The 20,592-nt window shown below is 47.2% G+C and overlaps 1 protein-coding gene across 1 annotated transcript in view; it reads right to left on the minus strand.

The window, feature by feature from the left end:
- Window positions 1-13,243: 13,243 nt before the first annotated feature.
- C1QL4 (complement C1q like 4) overlaps window positions 13,244-20,592 on the minus strand; it is a 34,336-nt gene continuing 26,987 nt past the window's right edge. Inside the window, exon 3 of the mRNA XM_053288842.1 lies at window positions 13,244-18,402. Within this exon, the coding sequence (XP_053144817.1) occupies window positions 18,223-18,402 (180 nt within the window). The 3' untranslated portion in view covers window positions 13,244-18,222. The remainder of the gene's footprint in view (window positions 18,403-20,592) is intronic.

Here is a 20,592-nt window from a genome sequence, read left to right on the forward strand (position 1 = left end):
ATGTCAAAGAACTTGTGTGTGTGTGTATGTGTGTGTGTGTGTGTGAGGGAAACTAGTCTTGGATTCAGGTACATGCAGTATATTCTCTTTAATGAATGTGGGATTGCTGGGTAAGTTGTGACCATTAAATCTGTGCTGGATAAGGGGGCAGGGGCTGCCGTGCCCAGGTTGCCAGCTTAAAATGGTAAAAATGGACTGGGTTTGCCATGTGTTATTTGGGAACTGGTGCATGTGCTGAAGCAGCCAGAAGACTCCTTTGATGCAAACTCAGGGTCAGACTCCTCCACCTCACACAGCCTTCCTGGTACTGGCGGCAGCCCGTCAGCAGGTTACTGCCATGTTAAGGTGATTTTTCTTGACCTCACTGTCACCCCTGGAGCGGCGCTCACAGGCCACTATGGTCCAATGCACTACCTTCATAGGCTGGTAGCAACAGCAAAAGCTGGGGATTAGTGTTACAGCAATGTTTAAGTATACTTTGGGAACATGTGCCTCTGAGCATATGGTGAGTGCTGCTGTTACCCTAGCAGGCACCAACTACAATCGGCACAATTATTCCGAGAGCACACACTCCAACACAGAAACAAATTCAGAGGCGATTAAAAGAAATCATATACTGTTAAACAACAATATTTATAAATCAATTTGAACAAATTATTCACATTTCTTAATAACACCCCCACCCCCCATCACCACATACATAAACCACTCAATCTTAATTCCCTCTGGTGGTTATTTGCAAGGGTGAAGCAAACCAGTTTCAAAGAAGGAGTCTCATAAAGATTTGTATTCCACAAGATGGATAATAACGCAGATCCTAGGCTTGTCTGCAGTTTCAGGCCTCAGTCTCCAAGTGCTGACCTTGGTAGCAGAAAGCTGCCCCTCACTTCTACTTTCAGTCTCCTAGTCTCTGTTCCTTCTCTGATCTTTCTGTCTCAAACACTCGATAATCTCCCCTTCTCTAGAAAGCTAGCTTCAAAAACTTCTCTCTCAAAGTCTCCTCTCAAAATGCGTGTTCCACAGTCTGTCTCCTACAGCAATGCTCAAGGGTGAAACAATAATTTAATCCACTCCCCATCCAGAAGAGGGCTACACAAAGAGAGAGGGGGGGGGGGGGTTACAGAAGCACACTAATTTTTATGGTTGAAGCATTACTAGCTTTTCTCATGTCCAGAGGCTCTGTGTAATAACACTTACCATATGCTCAGAGGCACATTACTAAATTCTTCTTAAGCACTGCTGTAACACTAATGCCTAGCTTTTGCTGTTGCCACTAGCCCACACAGATAGTGCAACGGAGCATGGCGAACCTAGCCAAATTGTGTTTCCATAGTTATTTTGTAGACTAGTACTATATCTCAGACTGGATATCAGATCTCATACCCTCATGGGCCAACACCATGGGCCATCAGATTTCCTCGGTTTTTGGAGCTTAGTTGAAACTGCCACACCCATAACTATCCCTGTAAACCAAAGGCCCCCCCCCCATTTAATTGCATTTCCTTGCTTTTTAAAATAGAGGGTGCCATATATACCACAATATACGCAGGGGCGTAACGAGGCTGGAGTGGGCCCAGAGACAAAATTTTAAAATGGGCCCCTCGCTGATACACACACACTCACTTCACATGTGATTGCCTCTGGGGGGCCCCCTCAAGGCGTGGGGGCCCCCAGGCAGCCGCCTCCCCTTGCCTAAAGGTAGTTACGCCCCTGAATATACGTGTGTTCAGAACAAGAACTTTGAAAAACACTACTTTAGCATTCCCAGGCATAATAAAGAGGCAAACATCAGTGCTTGGGTTTAAAAGAAGCCATAACTTTATTTAACAAAAATGGGAAATATAGCAGGCATGGTGGAAACACGGTAATTTTTATAGTTGAGGCATTACCAGAGCCCCTCGTGGCGCAGTGGTAAAACTGCCGCCCTGTAACCAGAAGGTTACAAGTTCGATCCTGACCAGGGGCTCAAGGTTGACTCATCCTTCCGAGGTCGGTAAAATGAGTACCCAGAATGTTGGGGGGCAATATGCTAAATCATTGTAAACCGCTTAGAGAGCTCCGGCTATAGAGCGGTATATAAATGTAAGTGCTATTGCTATTGCTATTACTTGCTTCTGGCTGTCAATAAGTGAAGTACAGGCAGAATACAGTGGCAGCCCATGAGGGTGGTGGTGGTGGTGGTGGTGGTGGTGAGAGATACCTTTCAAAGTCTGACCGGCCGATAGCTCTGGCGCCTGGACACCACGGGGAGCAGTACTACCCCACCCAGCATGCTGTGCAGCAGCGGCTGTCCCACCTGTGGTACTCACCTGGCCGCTGCACATGTGTGGCAGTCATTTATGTGAGCAGCAGCAACACTATGGTAGAAGCCGTACAGGAGCAATTAGACCCTAATAGTTTTTAGGTTAAATGAAGTGAAACGGAAACAGGCAGAGCTAAGAGGTGAGGCCTAGTGATTGGGCCTGTTCTCTTATTTACCTCAGAGACATGTTAAACCATTGAACTGTAATGGTTCAGTTCATCCTTTTGTGACACTTCTCCTTCTCTGAGAGGGGTGAAAGGTTCCACTAGCCATCCTTGGCAGGGGCCCTTCACTGCTGTTTCCAGGGCTAAAGACAACAAGGGCGGAAACTCCCCCCACTTCTCTGCCCGCTCACTCCCTTCCCCCTCCTCTTTTTTGCTCATGGACATTCCAGCATGTCAGAATTTGAGGTTATGATACCTTCTCTTTTCTTAATTTGTAGACACTCAACACCTATTTTATCCAACAAGCCATCAAAGAGCCTCGTGTGGAAGAGACCTCTCTTGAAGAAATTGAGTCAATCTGTGCTTCCCTGTTGGAATGCATACAATCCCATTAAAAAGATAGCTGGGGCAGGGGAAGAGACCCACCTGTGGTCTTGAGGTTTCATTTCTGCTGCTTTTCAACTTTTGCTCCTCATATAACATAACCATTTCTCCATGGAGTCAATAAAAACTTGTTGAGCGGGCGATTCTGAGTGTAAAAATGCCCCTTCTAGCACAAATAGTGAAAACAGAAAGCTTTGAGAAGCCACCAAAGGTTGCAGAGTCAAGTGAAATAACATGATAAAATCCTGTTTTATCTCTCCGCCCATAATATATAGGCAGTCCTGTGCCCATGTTGTAATGTTGGTCTAAGGAAATAATCTCCAACTGACTGATCAAAGCTTATTTAGAAATAATGTCAGAGATCACCCACAAATACTGTACAAGTTGTGCATGGCTTCATGTGCAGTACAGTCCTAAACCTGTTTACTCAGAAGACCCTCTGATGTCAGTGGAACTTACTCCCAGGTAAGTATAGGATTGACATTTTAGGCTTAGCATTAATAAAGGGAATGTGTCTGAGTAAATATGCATAGAGTCTGACTATTTCATTGGTTTACAGGGTGACTTTTTATATGTTGGAATGTGCTTAGGCATTTCATGTTTAAGAGATATCTGCTTGATTCAGCTGGCTTGTTTGTTGATGGCCTTAGCAAGAATATTCATATTCCAGCATCCTGTTTCCCACAGTGACCCACCAGATGTCTCTGGGGAGCCCACAGGCAAGAGGTATGTGCATGCCCTCTCTCCTGCTGTTGCTCCCCTGCAACTGGTATTGAGAGGCATCATGCCTCTGAAGCTGGAGATGGCCCACAGCCACCAGACTAGTAGCCATTGATAGACCTGTCCTCCATGAATCTGTCTAAACCCCTTTTAAAGCCATCCAAGCTGATGGCCATCCCTGCATCCCATGGCAAAGAATTCCATAGATTAATTATGTGCTGTGTGAAAAAGTACTTCCGCTTGTCGGTCCTAAATTTACCAACCTTCAGTTTCATGGGTGACCCCTGGCTCTAGTGTTGTGAGAGAGGGAGAAAAATTTCTCTCTGTCTACCCTCTCCACTCCATGCATAATTTTATACACTTCGATCATGTCTCCCCTTAGTCGCCTCTTTTCCAAGGTAAAGTGTCCCAGATGCTGTAGCCAGCCTCATGAGGAAGGTGCTCCAGGCCCCTGATCATCTTGGTTGTCCTCTTCCACACCTTTTCCAGTTCTACAATATCCTTCTTAAGATAGGGTGACCAAAGCTGTACGCAGTACTCCAGATGTGGCCTCACCATAGATTTGTACAAGGGCATTCTAATATTAGCATTTTTATTTTCAATCCCCCTCCTGATGATTCCTAGCATGGAATTACCTTTTTTAACAGCTGCCGTGCCCTGAGACAACACTTTCAATGAACTGTCGACCACGAACCCAAAATCTCTCTCCTGGTCAGTCACTGACAGCTAGGATCCCATCAGCGTGTATGTGAAGTTGGTGTTTTTTGTCCCAATGTGCATCACTTTACACTTGCTTACATTGAACCATATTTGCTATTTTGTCGCCCACTCACCCAGTTTGGAGAGATCTTTTTGGAGTTCCTCACAATCCATTGTGGATTTCATTACCTTAAATAATTTAGTGTCATCTGCAAATCTGGCCACTTTGCTGGTCACTCCAACTTCAAGATTGTTTATGAACAAGTTAAAGAGCACTGGTTCCAGTACCGATCCCTGGGGGACCCCACTTCCTACCTCCCTCCACTGTGAAAACTAACCGTTTATTCCTACTCTCTGTTTCCTGCCCTTCAGCCATCCACACATGAACCTGTCCCCTTATTCCATGACTGCTAAGTTTACTCAAGAGCCTTTGGTGGGGAACTTTATCAAAAGCATTTTGGAAGTCCAAGTAGACTATGTCAACCAAGTATACTATGTCAACTCTTGAGTAGTAATGTTGAGTAATGTCTGGATTTCAGCCACTGTACTTATAACTGTGTCTTGGAGTCATTTATCTGGCTCCCCCCCAACCCCCGCTTTTAATTGCTTCATATGTCTTTAGATTGTTTTTTTAATTATTATTTAAAAAGAAGGAAATAAATAAATACCTAGGCTGTCTGATCCTTTGTTGAAGTTTGGATGAAGAAGAAAGTAGCAAAACTGGAAAATGTTCCAGCTCCCTTTTATTTAGTTTTAACTAATGAAATGTGAAGCCGATATTGAGGAATAACAGGAGTGGGGAGAAAGTAAGAATACGGGACTGGGTATAAAATAATATGAAATTTGGGGGGTTGGCAGAGAGATGCATATTGTAGAGGAAAATAGTTCAAATGCTGAGCATACACAAAATCTGGGGAGAGACTGATTGTGGGTGTGAAGAAATGAGCACTGAATATAAACGAGGAATTCAGTGATATGATGACTTCTGTGTTTCAAAAAATAAGCAGCAGACAATTAATGGAACAATTTACCCTTCAGCTGAGCTGTTGTTATACTTTCTCACTGGGTGGATATAGGTTGTGGATGTGTACTGAACTTGCATTGAACGTTGATGTTTCTCAGTGAGCATTACTTCTTCAGAGGTCTGGTTTTATTTGGAGCTTTTCTGGAACTTGCTGAAAAGAAATGGACCTCTGGCAGCAATAAAGCTGCTAATAAAAGTGAATAGAATAGGGTAGAAGCTGCTAACAAGAGTTTTTGTTTCTCCCTCATTCCCTGCCCCACAGACGAAATGCAAATACAAAGAGAGCCCTTTGGCAGTGTATATTTTATTTGCACATACTTAGGTACAGATCACATTTAACTCAAGGCTATTTAGGCAGAACATGAGGTATGTGCTATGCATGTTTATTCTGAAGTAAGCGCCATGGTACCCATTGGGGCTTACTAAGTGCATTTTACCTGGGTGTAAGACCCATTGGACATGGTGGGGCTTGCTTCAGAGTAAATATGCATAGGCTTCTGCTCTTGACCGCTTTCCTTTAAGACGGAAAACATCACAGAGTTGCTTTGCAGTCAGCACAGAGACTGCAACTCTATTCACTATCATGCTGAACTGGATTGTGAATTTGTCCTCGATGGTGTTCATTTAAAAGTGTCCTTTTTGTAGGCACAGGAAGATTGCCTTAAGAGACAGAGCTCCATTTTACCTTTTTAAAGTGACTACTTTTATGACTAATATAATGTGCTTCTCAGCACAGACATGTTAGTGTGAAGTGAACTCATCTTTTCCAGTTTAAGAGAATCGGTAATATATTTCCTGACCTTGGCAATTGGCATTATAAAAGGGTGGGGGGAGAGAAAAAAAGGTAACAGGTATTTTTTTTTATTAGTTGTGGTATATGCTCCTGTCCGTTGTAAGCACGTGGTATTGTGTATAGCATCTGCATGCGTTATAAACCCCTGTTATCTGTACACACTATTATTTGTGGGTTATTAGGCTGGAAACGGCAGGCGACTGGGAGGGACTGTGGTTTAGTGGTGCAGAAGGTCTCGGGTGTGATTCCTAGTATGTCCAGTTACAAAATGCAAATTGAGGGAACAGGGCTGGGAAAGGGCCCTCACTAGGATCTGAGAGAGCCACTGGCAGGATACATACTGTAGCACTGGTGGGCCACTGATCTGACCTGGTATAAAGAGGATTCAGGTGGTCAGTTTTTTCAGATAGCTGGAGGTGGTATGAACTGGGCATGGGTGGCCATAGCATGAACGCTCCCCCCCGCTCCTTAGAAACGGGTTTTGTGAGTCTGTCACACATGGCTAAATGACATTCCTGAAGTTTCCAAGCAAGAGCCTCCAAGCCTGTCCATAAACAGTGTCCTGGGTGTTTATGGATGCCCAGCACAACTGGATGCCTCAGTGGTCTCAATGGGACTTCCTCTCAGGTAGGTGGTGTGCATAGGTGTGAACAGGGGCATAGCTAGGGGAGAGGGGGCCCATGTTCATCCCTCTCTCTGGCGGCCCCCCAGAATGAGGGAGATAATGAAGGAAATAGGGAGGGATGGAGCTGGAGGGCCCTCAGGAACTGGGGGCCCATGTTCTTTGAACCCTTTCATTCAATTATAGCTACACCCCTGGGTGTGAAGTTTGGGAATGCTGAACAGGTGAAGGGGAGATAGGGAACATCTATGCCACTTTTCTTGTACTGGAGAGGTTCGGGTTACACTCTGTTGTATGCAGGGGGACCTAAGGTCCCTGGGCAGGAGCAGCACTGGGTGCTTTTTTCTTTGCAGTCTACTTATGAGGGGCCATAGTTCAGGGGCAGAGCATCTGCTCTGCATGCAGAAGGTCCCAGATTCAATCCCTGGCTTCTCCAAGGTAGGGCTGGGAAATACTCTTGCTGAAACCCTGAAGAACCACTGCCAGTCAAGATTAGGCAATATTGGGTTAGACGGACCAATAGTCTGACTCCATAGAAGGCAGCTTCCTATGTTCATACAGTCAGAATGCATCATAAAACCTGGTGATATATATCTGAATATTGTTTGTTTGGGACAACCAGGGAAAGGCCATTACATTCATGCCTTGCTTGGAAGCTTGCAGATGGATCTGGCTGGCCACTCTCAGCAACAGAGCACTGGGCTAGATGGAGCCTTGGATAGCTCTAATCCAGCAAGGCATCTTTTTACTCTTTATCTTTGGTGATCGGGTTTTTTTCTGGTTTCAGTTGACAAGGGAATTGGGGACTTTCTCCCTGTCTGCAATGCAGGGTCCCTAGACATGGTAGAAAGCAAGAGGGAATGTGTGTGGCAGTGAGACCCTAGACTAACATTGGGTTGACCCTGTTGAAATCTGACTGCACAAGTGCAGTTTTGGCTTGGCTGCTGTTTAGAGGTGTGGTAAATCCCAGTTGTCTGTTCCATGCTGAAATAAGGCAGGTACGCAGTCTAACCTTGGTGGAGGGAAACCACTCTTGTGGGCATGGATGCTCGTCATGCACAACCGGTGACCTCCCAAGCTGAATGCAGCCCATTCCTCCAGTCAGGGGCATAGCTAGGGGAGAGGGGGCCCGTGTTCATCCCTCTAGCTAGCCTCGTAGCTAGGGGAGCCATGGCAGGAGAGAGCCTCGTAGCTAGGGGAGCCATGGCCCTCAACTCCTGTCTGTGGCTTCCAGCGACACCTGGTGGGCCACTGTGTGAAACAGGATGCTGGACTGGATGCTGGACTAGATGGGCCGTGGGCCTGATCCAGCAGGGCTGTTCTTATGTTCTCTTGGGCGGCCCCCCAGAGTGAGGGAGACAATGAAGTAAATAGGGAGGGATGGAGCTGGAGGCCCCTCAGGAGCTGGGGGCCCATGTTCTTTGAACCCTTTTGTTCAATTATAGCTACGCCCCTGACCTTCTAGATGCCTGATATGTCTCTATTGCTCAGAGGGTGTAGCTATAATTGGCTGGGTTCAAAGCACCCAGCCAGACACCCCAGCTCCCTCACTCCTCTGGGGAAGGGGTGAACTCAGGCCCTCTGCAGGCAACAAAACCAGGAGGTTTGTTGAGTTCTTCATGGGCTGCGTTCAGTGTGAAGGGTCCAAGGTGGGAGCTGGGTCCTTTTCACACTGATGTACTCAAGACAGTGTGCAGCAAAACAGATTAAAATGTAAACCAGCCTCACAAAGCCACCTACAGCAAGCGAAGCACAGAACAGCAATCAAAAGTGAGACTTAAAGATTCAACAGCCCCATCAAATTGGGTCCGGAAGAGACTTGAGCCAGGCCGTAGGCCCAGCGGAAAAAGCGTAGTTTTTTGCAATTTGCCTGAAGGCAGAAATGGAAGGTCTAAGCCATGCCTCCGAGTTGAGCTGCATGGGGGGGAGAGTGTTCTTCTATATACAGAAGTGGAAAAGGTCCTCTCCTGGGTAGTCAGTCTTTTTCTAATCACTTGGAAGCCCTGACTTCGGAGACTCCTGGGGGAAAAAAGAAACTGATTTTCATCACTAAAAATCCCAGAGACCCTCTAACCCAGTTCGTTTGGTGGTGGATGAATTCATCACCAAATAGCCTCAAACAGGCATACGCATATATGGCCACGGAGTGTGTCACTCGCGCACGCATCGTCACAGACCCACACAGCCCTCTGTGCGTCTGTGGTCCTCCTTATCCTGTCCTGGTTCTGCTTGAAAGAGCTCCAGCACACAAACGTCCTTCCAGGTCTGTGTCTCACTTCTGCCCCCTCTCTTCGCCGGCTGTCATAGCCCTCCCCTCCCCCAGCATACGTTTGCCTAATGCAAATTCTGGCCATGAAATAGTAAGTGGGGGGAGGAGGAGCGGGAGGGGGGATAGGTCAGGACTGGAGGGAGTTCTCTGCCCAGCCTCCCCCTCCCTCCCCCCCTCCGCCTTGATGAGTTCGGCTGAGTTATGCCTCCCAACAGGCACCACGTGACTCTCTGGCCCTTGGCTCCTTCTCCTCGCTGCTTCTCCAGCCTGATCAGTCAGGAAGCTTAAATCCCCAGCTTCCCACCTCAGCAGGGCTGGGGAGCTCATTACGGCAAAAGTGCCTCTCATCAGCTGTCAGTACAGTGACAGGGGCCAGCACACAGCCCCAAAGAGCCATTGGTTGCAGCGGAGTGGGGGTGGGGGGGTGGGGGGATGCTGCACAGATGTGCCCAGGGAAGAGCAGCATCCACTGGGCATGTATGCCCTTCCACCACCACGCATGGCTCTCCACGCTGAGGAAGCCGTACAGCCATAAGAGTGGCAGGTACGTCTCTGGCAGCCCTGACTGATTGTGTCCATGCACAAACGGGGTTCATCCTCACTAGGCCATTTCAGGCCGTGCCGCCCACTTGCACCACTCTGATATGCCGTGTGTGGAAGCAGAGGCTGCCTCTGTCCTGCAGGCGCATTGACTTGTTGAACATCATAGATGGTCCAGTGGGTCATACTAAAATGAACCCATCATGGTGGGCACTGAGGGCGATGCAGGTGAATACATTGTGCCTCCTCGACTGAAGAGATGGGGGTGAAGAGATGCACAGTTGTGCTGAATTCCCTCGGCCAACATTGAGGGTTCCTTTCGGGAACAGGAGAGTCGAGTCACTAGGAGCGAAAGTGAGAATATGGAAACTGGGGAGGGGAGAAGAGTTGTCAGCTCAAAATGCTAGGAGTCCCCAGAGGCACTCATTATTATGGGGTGGGGTGATGTGGCATGAGCCAGGAGGGCGTCTGGGTGAGGTGAGGGAAGGGTGGGCTTTCCCATCCTTTGTCTGCAAATGGCATACTTTATTTCATAGCCATGATTAGGATGGATGCCCCCTGCCTACTTAGCCGATGACTTCATGCATCTGCTAAAACAGGCTCCTTGCAAGTTTATGCCGGAGAGCTCCTTTCACACCTCTCCTCCACACCTCTCCGGAATATACTGAAGAGGGGAGCAGGATTGTGCCCGCCTCTCACCTCTGCATGCTCTCAGGTTTCAATGCTGACTGGGCGGGCAGGGTTCCTGATTGCCAGGAGGACCCAACCTACAACCATAGAAGCATGTGGGGTGGGGTGACATGATGGCATGAGTCAGGATGGAGTCTGAGAAGGGGTGGGGTGGGCTGTCTCATCCCCTTACACCTCCTGTTGAAGGCTCAGTCAGAGTCCTCCTTCTGCACCAAGCCCTCCTCCTGGACTAGGGTTGCCAACATTTCACTGCCAGAATGAGGGACACAAGTTTGTGGGGGCTGGCTAGGGGTGTGTGTATGCAGTGGTAATCAAGAGCCTGAGTATCATTGATGTATATGCAATTGAATTATATGCTATTGAATAAATGAGGGACAACTGAGGGGCAAATGCTGTCCCTATAGGGACCAGCATTTCATCCTTGAAAGGAGGGACATCCTGCATAATGAGGGACAGTTGGCAACCCTATCCTGGACTGGCCCCTCATCACTGGCCAGTCCTCCCTTATTAGCTCCTGACAGCTGGGGCAAGTCTCGTGAGATCTTGCCTTGAGAATCTCGTGAGAGCTGCTCCCGATCCTGCAAAGCTACACCGTCTGTTGATAGGGAGGCAACATCTCCCTGCTGGGGCCAGCATGAACGCTTCCAGGCGGTCGTATTGAAGGCTACTTCTTCCCCCGCCTGATAGAGTCCCCAACATGAAGCTCGCTGCATTTACCTGTAGCGATCGGCCCCACCTCAGGGGTTCCCCTGCAGTACGATTATACATAATGTGCACACAGTTGTACATAACATCCAACTATATATACATCTTCAGGGGCAGGGGGTGAAGAATTTAGGCGGTGGAATGGGGCAAAAAAGCCCAGGGTGGGGGAGGAAGAAGGCTAGGAGTGGGGCTAGGAGCGTTCTCCCATGAACATGTTCTTTCCAGAAGAGATCATGGAGGAGGGAGGGAAGTGATGAGATTTGGGCCTCTGAGCAATGCCTTTGGGGTCCGTTCTCCATGGGCCACCCCCTAACGACACCCCTGGGTGTCACCTCACTTGCCTGCTATCTCCACCCCTGCCTCAGCTCTGCTCTCCCTTGGCTTGTGTGGGTGACGGAATCCCAGCATGGACACGATATATAAGTTGCAAGGAAGATGTATCATGCAGCAGGTGCCAATCATTGGTGCGCTTTCTGTTTACGGGTGTTAAGTGGCCATGTGAGGCTTGCAGTGTGAAGGGCACTGCTTTGTCTGGTTTCTGTGGAAGAGGGTGGAGCCAGGGGATGCTGGCACTCTTTGCTAGCCCCACTCCTGCTTCACTGGCTCAGGTGCCAACCCTCTTGCCCCTCCTTGTTGGCCTCAACTGTTGGGGTGTGCCACTGCTGCAGGCTGTTTGCTGCACAGTGGCAGTGTGGAGTGGGCCTCGCTCGGCTAGTGCCGGCTGGCCTCTCCCCTGCACGGCTTTGCCAACACCAGCTCTCTTGTGTTGGGTCTCTCTCTCCCACTGTGAGTTTCCTCCAGCACCAAACTTGTCTGGAGACAGGGTTGGCGCTGGAGGGAAGAGAGAGTAAGGGAGTGAGAGGGAGAGAGCTGGTGTTGACACACAAGCGCAGAGGAGAGGAGGCCAGCGCACTCCACACTGCCTTGTGCATATAAACAGCTAGAAGTGGCAGCCCAGCCCAGCAGCTGAGACTGGCCGGGAAGAGGAGTTGTGCCTGAGCCAGCGAGATTGGAGTGGGGCTGGGCTGAACTGTCCTGTCCTGCCTTACTAACTTTTGTGTTTACAGTCCAATGCAAACCAAATTTACAGCACATGGAAGACAGCCCTAGAGAATCCAGACAGGGATCCCGCTCCCACCCGTCCCATGTGTGGACTGTGTGGAGACAGACCAACCAAATTCACAGCAGAGGGGAGAAGGTCCCAGGTAAGAGTCACCATGCTAAAAGTGGAGAGTCTTCTTCCAGCTGTTTAGAACTAAAAAAACCCACAAAAAAACATACTTGCAATGTGTTTCTTAAGGCAGCATTCAGAACGACATTCCTCCCTCCCACAGCCTAAAGTGGTACATTCTCCTCTATCACCTCAAAATGCTGCCACCCCATTCTGCTGTGTGTGTAGACAGAGGCATTCTTACCCCTGGACTTTGGGGCCGAAGTCTAGGGCCTCCACAGCCCCCGTGAGCCCCAAATCCTCTTTAGTCTGTTCTGGGTGGTGTGGTCACCTGGCGGAGCATGATAATACTTTATATGCAGGGGAGGGAAGTCCTCCAAAGGCCTTAAGGGCCAGGCTCCAAAATCACCTAGGTGCACTTCTGTGTGTAGATCTGACCCATAGGTGGAACGGGGTGGGGGGCAGCCAGGGCACATGCCCTAGGCGCCACTGAAGAGGGGGTGCCACACCAGTTCCTGCCACCCCCACCTCATTGCCCACCTGCCCAGCCCCAGGGCCCCTCAGCCACTTGCCATCCTGCTTGCCTTGCCTCTCGGCTCTAGGATCTCAGAGCTGGCTCTAGGATCCGCGAGGCCTAGGATCTGAGCGGCCTGCAAACTGCAGAGTTCTTCTCTCCCTGCCTCTCAGCTGATCGGCGGGTGGGCAGGGGTTCCAGAGAGGCCTCCAGTAGGTTTCCCTGAAGCCTGAACTCAGCAGGGCCCCAAGCAAGCCAGGAAGGAGGCAGGCAGAGTTCTCTGCAGCAGAAGACCCTCAGCCCACACCATCCAGCACAGCTTTTGCCAGGTATACTGTGAATTCCTTTTTGTGGTTTAAACCCCACCCCCCTCCACCTTGGGTATATAGGGATCTGCTTGCCATAGGGCTTTGATATGGAGGGGGGGAGAGACTGAGAAGTCTCTGTATATTTAATTTAAAACAGATTGAAAAATTTGCTGGCTTTAAAAACAAAAATTATCTAAAAAGGCCTATAAGCAGCTTGTTTCATGGCAGAAAATTACAAAAACTTCTTGAACAAATATTTGTTTATTCATTTATTCATTCATTTATAAATGCACTTATGTTCAAGTTGTTTTGCAACCCAGAAGGTCTGAGTGAGAACTGTGAAGCATGTGCTGTGCTTTTATTTTATTTTATTTTTCTTGTGTGTGAACTGCTCTCCAATAACTTGCAGGGACTTCAGGGTAAATCTGGCCAACATGTGAATGCAGCACCTCCATTCCAGAGATGTGTGTTAAAGGGCTTTAAAAGCCTCGTGTGCAAAACCTCCTGGAATAAAACTTTACTGAATTTGTTCAGAATTCAGAGAAAACAAACATAGGCTCACCCTGCATGGTTGAAAGTCTCCTTTGCTAATCTGCAGCGAGGGGGCCATTTTAAAAATTAGCATTGCTAGTGTGTTCAGGCATTAAAAGTAGCACAAATATATAGTACTCAATGTATATCACTATATATTGTGAAGTGTGCGTGTGTGTATTCAGTAAAATGTATTTCCAGGCAGCATACTTATTTTGAAATATCAGACTTAAATCCTTGGGGGCCTGGGATGTGTGGAGGCCCTGGACTTTGAGGGGCTGGGGGCCCATTTTAAAATTTCATCTTGGCCCATTCCAACCTTGCTATGCCCCTGGCGGTCACTACACATGGGTTTCTGCACAACACCTGCACAGGAGAAACTTCCATGTAGAAAATGTGTCTCTTGTAAATTGACCCTGAATTTTCCATCCATGACTGGGATATCTGAGAGTTAGAGTCAATAATAAAAGAACAGCACGCTGCTTGTGACAGGAAGGGGCAAATCACAATGATTTCTTAGTCTGGCAAGAGCTGGTTTTGGCCCTGGCAGAACTTGGCTGTCTGCTCCTGTTGCAAATTCCTCTGTCTAGTGTGGCAAACTAATGTATCCTCCTCCCTCCTGGTGCCAAAGTAAGCACTAGTGTGGTGAATGCACATATACCCCATCATGAGCCAACAGTCATCATAAGACAAAGGCTGGCAGGAATCATTCACTGGTTTATAGACTCCCTCCACCCCGCCACCTTCTTCTTCCCCTATTTTGCTAGTGGCTATTTGGGCAGGTGATCCTCTAGGACAAAGTCATGTTTTTTAAAAAGAATGAGATGAGACAGAGAAAATGATACTTGGAATCCTCGCATATACTCCTGACTGTTGTTCTAAGTCTTTTACAGAGATGGCTCATGTTTTCAGGTTTTGATCAACAACCATGTCTAGATGGTACAGTGTTCCTTTTAACAGGGATTTCCAGATATTGTTGACTACAAGTCCCATCATTCCTGTTTGGACAGGGGTGCAATTTCAGTGCTTGCCCTAGGCGCTATTTTCCCTAGATACGCCTCTGATCTGACCTGGTGGGGTGTGTGTGTGTGTGTGTGTGTGTATGTACATGCATGTACTGGGATTATTGCGGAATGTAATAGGAAATATTTGTGCGCACAGGGACACATGCACAGAGAAAGGAAGAAGGGCTCAAAGGCAATTCTTTTCGGGTGCAACACTTTCTTAAAATGCATAATCACAAGGGCTGGATTAAAGCTTGCTTTTTAGAATTACTATTAGGAATATTTATATACTGCTTTGCAACAAAAAGTTCACAAATTGGTTTACACATGAAGAGAAATGAGAAAAGCAAATAAAATTGTCCCATGTCCCAAAGGGGCTCACAAGCTGCACGCAAGCAGGTAAGCAAACAATCAAGCTCCAAGTAGACACCAGCAACAACAGGTGAGCTTTTTGAAGGCCTGAATTCGACACCAAGCATAAAATGCTGGGCTTTTTCTGATCTTGGTTGTGCCTGCATCAGCTACTGGTGGCATCAGGAGATTCCTTTATAAAGGTGTGCCCTGTAGTGTGGGAAAATATGGATTTGTTTGTGTGTGCAGAAACTGAGTATGCTTCTATGCAGGGCTTTCCGCATGTGGGTGCATATTGTATGCATGCAAGTGCTTCTGGGACCATCTTGTGTGCATGTCAATGCATGTTTAGCAAAGACAATATTTGCATTCAGCTAATGCGATGTTCATTGAACTGATACCAGCAAAAGATAGGATATGAGTCAAAAACCGGAGTATCTTTATTAACTGATAAAACACAGATTCTGATCATTTAAAGACACAGAGTCAAGCAGTCCCAGCGGTGTTTATGTTCCTGGCAGCAAAGCCATCCTGATGCTGAGTCTACAGCCATGGCCTGGGGCCTCTCTGGCAGGTTTCTGTCTTTAGTATGATATTCTAGGCACTGTCCAGATCCTCAGTGGATTTGAAAACGACCAACACAAGGGCAGGCATGCAGTGGGGACTGTGCAAAAGAGCAAGGCTGCAGCGGGACCCAGACTGCAGCCACCTGAAATGGAGTGATTCTTCCGCTGTCCCTGAAAGGACGAGGAATGAAAGAGGCAGATGGGAGATGGAAGCAGCGGCCAGGATGGGGGGAAGCAGTCAAGGGGAAAGAGATGAATGGAGACAATATAAATGTGCAGATAATTCGCACGTGTGCCACGTGGTATGTTTGTGCAGTAATATATGTGCACTCACATACTTGCCTGTGTGTGTCTATCATGATTTATAGCACCTAAGTGTGGGTATAAATGATAAAATACACAGTCATGCACAAGTAAATGGGTGCACATGTTTAGCCACACCTCTTGTGATGTGTAATTTGTGTGTGCTCAGGTATGATCTCTATTTCACATCTGTTTTACTTCCTACTTTCACCCCAGACATGTACACCCACAAGTTCATAGGTGGACACACACAAATGCACATCTGTGTGGAAATACATGTGTTTCTGAGTGCCAGTGCAATTTGACACACTCTGTGTACTCGTCATTGGGCTGGAAACATCTTAGAGCAGACATGGTGAAATTTGTTTGAGCATTTAGACATTTGAAATGGAAACATGAATTCAGTCCTGAGCAGGGCTAGTGCCTAAAATTAGGTTCTGGCTCTGAAGAATTTAATTCCTCCCAGACAGAAATTTATACACTAAGATCAGCACTCACATGTACCATTCTGTTAGGGTTGCCAGATATTTCATGCATACTGCAGCTTAGCAGTAGCATGATCTGGCAAATCTAAAGTATGTACAGATCTGCAAATATATGTACACATAACAGGTGAAAATGCATGTATGTATATCTGGAAGCATGGGCACAGTGTGCAAGTGTCCATGCATACAGGAAATAAGCTTGCAAATATACATTGGTGTAAACATGTGAAGTGGGGAGACCTTTCTTTTGCCATTGGGAAGAAGAAGGCTGTAGCTAGGCAAACCTACAAAAGAATGCCGTGTTCTCTGCCCCCCTCCCCCTGCATCATGGAGTTCTGGTGCAAATATAGTGGAAAGACGAGGCCTTGTGGGATTGGGTGTGCAAGCTGAGGGATTAGGGATATGTATATCAGTGTACTTGTATTGGCGGTGCTTTGAGGAGAGGATGAGGCTGTGCTGGTTTGGGTTGGTGGAAATGTATTTTTAATCGATAAAGTTTTGCTGGAGCTAGCATTTGGGGAGTGCATGGATCTGGTAATGTTTGAGGCAGCAACTGAAATGGTATGGGTGCATCTTGAGGTGCCTGTGATGTTCTCAGAGTCTGGATTTTGGGCAGGTGGAAAGAATTGGGCATTGTACTGCGCTGCTGCTGGTGATGCAGTAATGGAGTGTGGTAAGTTTTATTGGAGAGTTAGATGGACTGGAAACTTGATGACGATGGGGTATATTTGGGTGGTGTTTTGGGGAGGGTGCAGTTGATCTGGCATGTAGTGCAAGAGTTTGACATGAATGGGGAAATGTCGTTCTCTGCCCATGCATATTCCAATGGTGGGGCTCTCTCATCTCCCATCAAGTCTTTAATGGCCTCTGCTGTCTACAGGGTGGCAGCTGTGATGAAACAGGAACTGCTTCTGCTGTAGGGGATCACCAGCTGCAGTATAAGGACCTACGACATGGAGTGGGGCAGTTCCCATTACTGCTCCCAATGTAGAGTGGCCACAGTGACATATTTACATGAACAGGTGCAACGGCCCCCCTGGGGTACGGGCCACTTCTGTCCTGGCTTAAGGTCTATATGGATATCTATATATCTTCATGCAGCGAACAAAAGATCATCACTTGGGCAGCAGCCCCAACAACCTGTGGATAAATGTACAAAGGCAGAGGGAATCGGGGTTAAAAACCCGGATTTGCACATCAAGGGTTAGTTGGGCTCCTGTTTGATACAGTGGAGGCTGCAGATAAATCGGGAAGAAAGGTTCTCTCCAGTTGCCTAAACAGAGCAGACTCAAACTGCGAAATCCCCCCCAACACATACACAAGTATGTTCGATCTCTGTGTACTAATAAGCAGCACCTGAGTCAAAAACACATATTCCCCTCTATGATGATCCCCTAAGGGTGGGACACAAATTCCTGTGCGGGGGGTAGGCCTCCATCCTGACCCCGCCCTATGCCTTTCCCACTGGCTTTTTCTATTGGATAAATGATGTTCTAAGTAGTAATCGCCTGATTGGTTTGTAGAATATATATGTATATATTTATAGGTATGTATTAGGCATCTTTCCTGTGAAAGTGGACTGGGGGAGCATTAGTGAAAGTGTCCCACTCCAAATCATTGCCCCTTAGAACTGCCTTGGGAGGGGGTGATGCAGAATTAGAACCCCACAACTGATTTGCAGCAGCCAGTTTGGAGGACCCCATCCTGCATTCATTGCTGTTCCCTTCAAGGCAGGGGTACTCCAAACCTGGATTTTGCCTCTCTAAGGGACTTGGCTTCTACTGCTCAGGGACCCACCCATGATGATAGACTACCCTGTATTCACTCCCTCCCGGATTCTTCATGCACTAAATCCCTTAATTCACCCACCCTCCTAGCAGCATATTAACCCAACAGGGAGGCAGGGTCACCACTTCCCCAAAGTTTCTGTTCCAAACTCTTTGGCCTGGAACTTGTCAAAGGGACCACCTGAGGGTCCAGGGAGATGGTAAAGCCAAGGAGAATAAAAGCTGACCCGGAGGGGAAGGATTGGGTAGGCATAAAAGGGGAGGGGAGAAGTAGGAGCCAGGAGGGAGGCTCAATCTGGGTAGATGATGAACCCGGAGAAGGTGCTGTACTTGTTGGTGTTGCCTCCATGCACCTTCCCTCCATCCAGCTTGATGAAGACTTCGTCACCCACATCCAGGTGTAGGATCACGCTGTTGCTAGCGTAATCGTAGTTCTGGTCAGCATCCTGGGCAATGGCGCTGGCACGGACCTGGGAGAGACGAAAGGAGGTTAGCAGGCACTAGGGGCTGATTGATAGGGATCTCTCACCAGGAGCAGTCCCCAGGCCTTTGAACTGTTCATAAGCAGGGGTGGGCGTACTCCACTTAAAAAATTCAAAAGTAATCTAAAACATATGCAAAGGTGAGCCAGATTCTATAGCCTGGATAAAGTGCAGAAATGGCAGTTTTGTGTGTATTTGCATGCTTCTCTGAGCTTCCAGTCAAACAGGTCCAGAAGGCTTCTGAAACAATATGAAAACCTGCCAAACCTGTTGAGGGATATTGCCTCCACCTCATCCCTCCATTCCCCCACCCTAGTAGTTTTTGTTCCTGGGCATGCAGAGAAAGTGTGCTTAAAATGGCAGAATTGCAGCTTTCAACAGTGGAGGTCTGTTTCAAAGTTTGGGAGCAGCTCCAGCTTATCCCAACCTTGCAACAGTTATTGGAAACAATTCTTTATTAACCATTTCCTGAAATGGTTTCTTTGTGCCCTCGACCACCCTTTAACTGCTTGTTTCCTTCATCCCACCATTTTAACATTCTTTCTTTAAATATTGTTTTTTATTAGTTCAGTTAGACTTTAGTACTATTGCGCTCGCTCGTTCTCTCTCACATTAATTGTCAAAAATTTAAAAATAAAACATGCTGTTAAAATGTTGTCTTATAGTTTAATGGTATGTGCCTAGGAAGTGAAGAAGTGTGGTAACAGATTCAGTTTTGACTTGCTGCACTAGTCAAAGCCATGCTCTTAAAAAAACCCCACACACAACCAGCCAACCAACCAAGCCTCTTGAGAGGGGGAAGGGGTGGGAACAGAACAGCCAGCACTAAGACATCTATCTATGATGGGATCATACTTGATTTCATCCTTTCTCCAAAGGCTGGGTTTTCTGAGAGGGATGAAGCACAGGGAAAACATAGTACAATGATTTGCTCAAGATGTCAGAGGCACCTTTTAAAGCGGTGGCTCTCTTTTATTTAGTGGGGGAGAGCAACCCTCCCTATTAATCCCAACACAGCATTTCTCCCTTGTGTTTCTGTTTAGATTTTGAGCCCCTTTGGGATGCAGAACCATCTTCTCATTCCTTTTGCCATGTTAACTGCATTGAGATTATTTCTGTGGAAAATCAGTATATAGATATTTTTAATATAATGATGAATAATAAATAAGTGAATGAACAATGGCAATTCTAGAGTAAATGCTTCTCATCTGGAAGTACCCTAAGCTAGCTGTTCCCAGGTGCCATCTTCTGTACTTTCATTTCCCCAGCTAGTACAGAGAGAAAAGTGAGAGAAGTAGGAAAGAAACTTCTTTTACACTGACAGCACATTCTTTAATCTGCACTGGAACAACACTTGAGGTTCTTGGTTGTGTCTTGTGGCTACTGAGTCACACTTTTGCGCCACTGGGGATGACAAAGGCTTTGAGCATGGTTTCCATGTATGTTGTGCTTTTTCAAGAATCAAAGCTAACATTTTCTACACATTGAGATCATTCACACAATCAAAAAATGAACTCTACCCTGGTTTGAGAGCTGTGAGTGCCCCCAGTTTTTGGTTATGTGGACTCAAGGTAGGAGGAAAACCTGGGTAGCTTTTCCTCCTCCCTTGCTTCCACACAATCACTTCTACCCAGTTCCTTCCTTCACTTCCTACCTTGCTTCCACACAATGAAAAAGTGGGAGCATACACAGCTCCCAAACCTGGGTAGAATGGAGTTTTTGATGGTGTGAATGACCTAATTATGTTATGTCTTCATTTATGCTGATGGGACTTCCAGCTGGCTTTCCCCCTGCCCACACAATCCATTATCGGGAGCGCACACGGAGAATTTTCAGGCAGCAGGCTTTACTGCGAGTTTACTGCAAAGCTGTCCTGCAAGTTTATAGTTGTCCAAAAAACCAGATGCAAAAAGTGGATTTTTTTGCCCCGGATATAAATCAGGCTACACTCTGATGCACAACGAAGAACCCGAATCATGTGTGAATGGCTGGTAGGGACTTAGGGGTAAATTTGGCCAATATATGAATGCACACACTCCATTCTGGAGGAGATGCGAACTAAAAGCCTTGTGTGAAAAAGCTCACAGCTCCAGAATCCTAGTTGGATGCTCCTCCATCTTAGATTGGATTGTGAGAACCAGCCCAATGTGTAATTTAGCTTAAGAAAAGCTGAATTCC

Source organism: Hemicordylus capensis, chromosome 2, assembly GCF_027244095.1.
Source record: "Hemicordylus capensis ecotype Gifberg chromosome 2, rHemCap1.1.pri, whole genome shotgun sequence".
NCBI lineage: Eukaryota > Metazoa > Chordata > Lepidosauria > Squamata > Cordylidae > Hemicordylus > Hemicordylus capensis.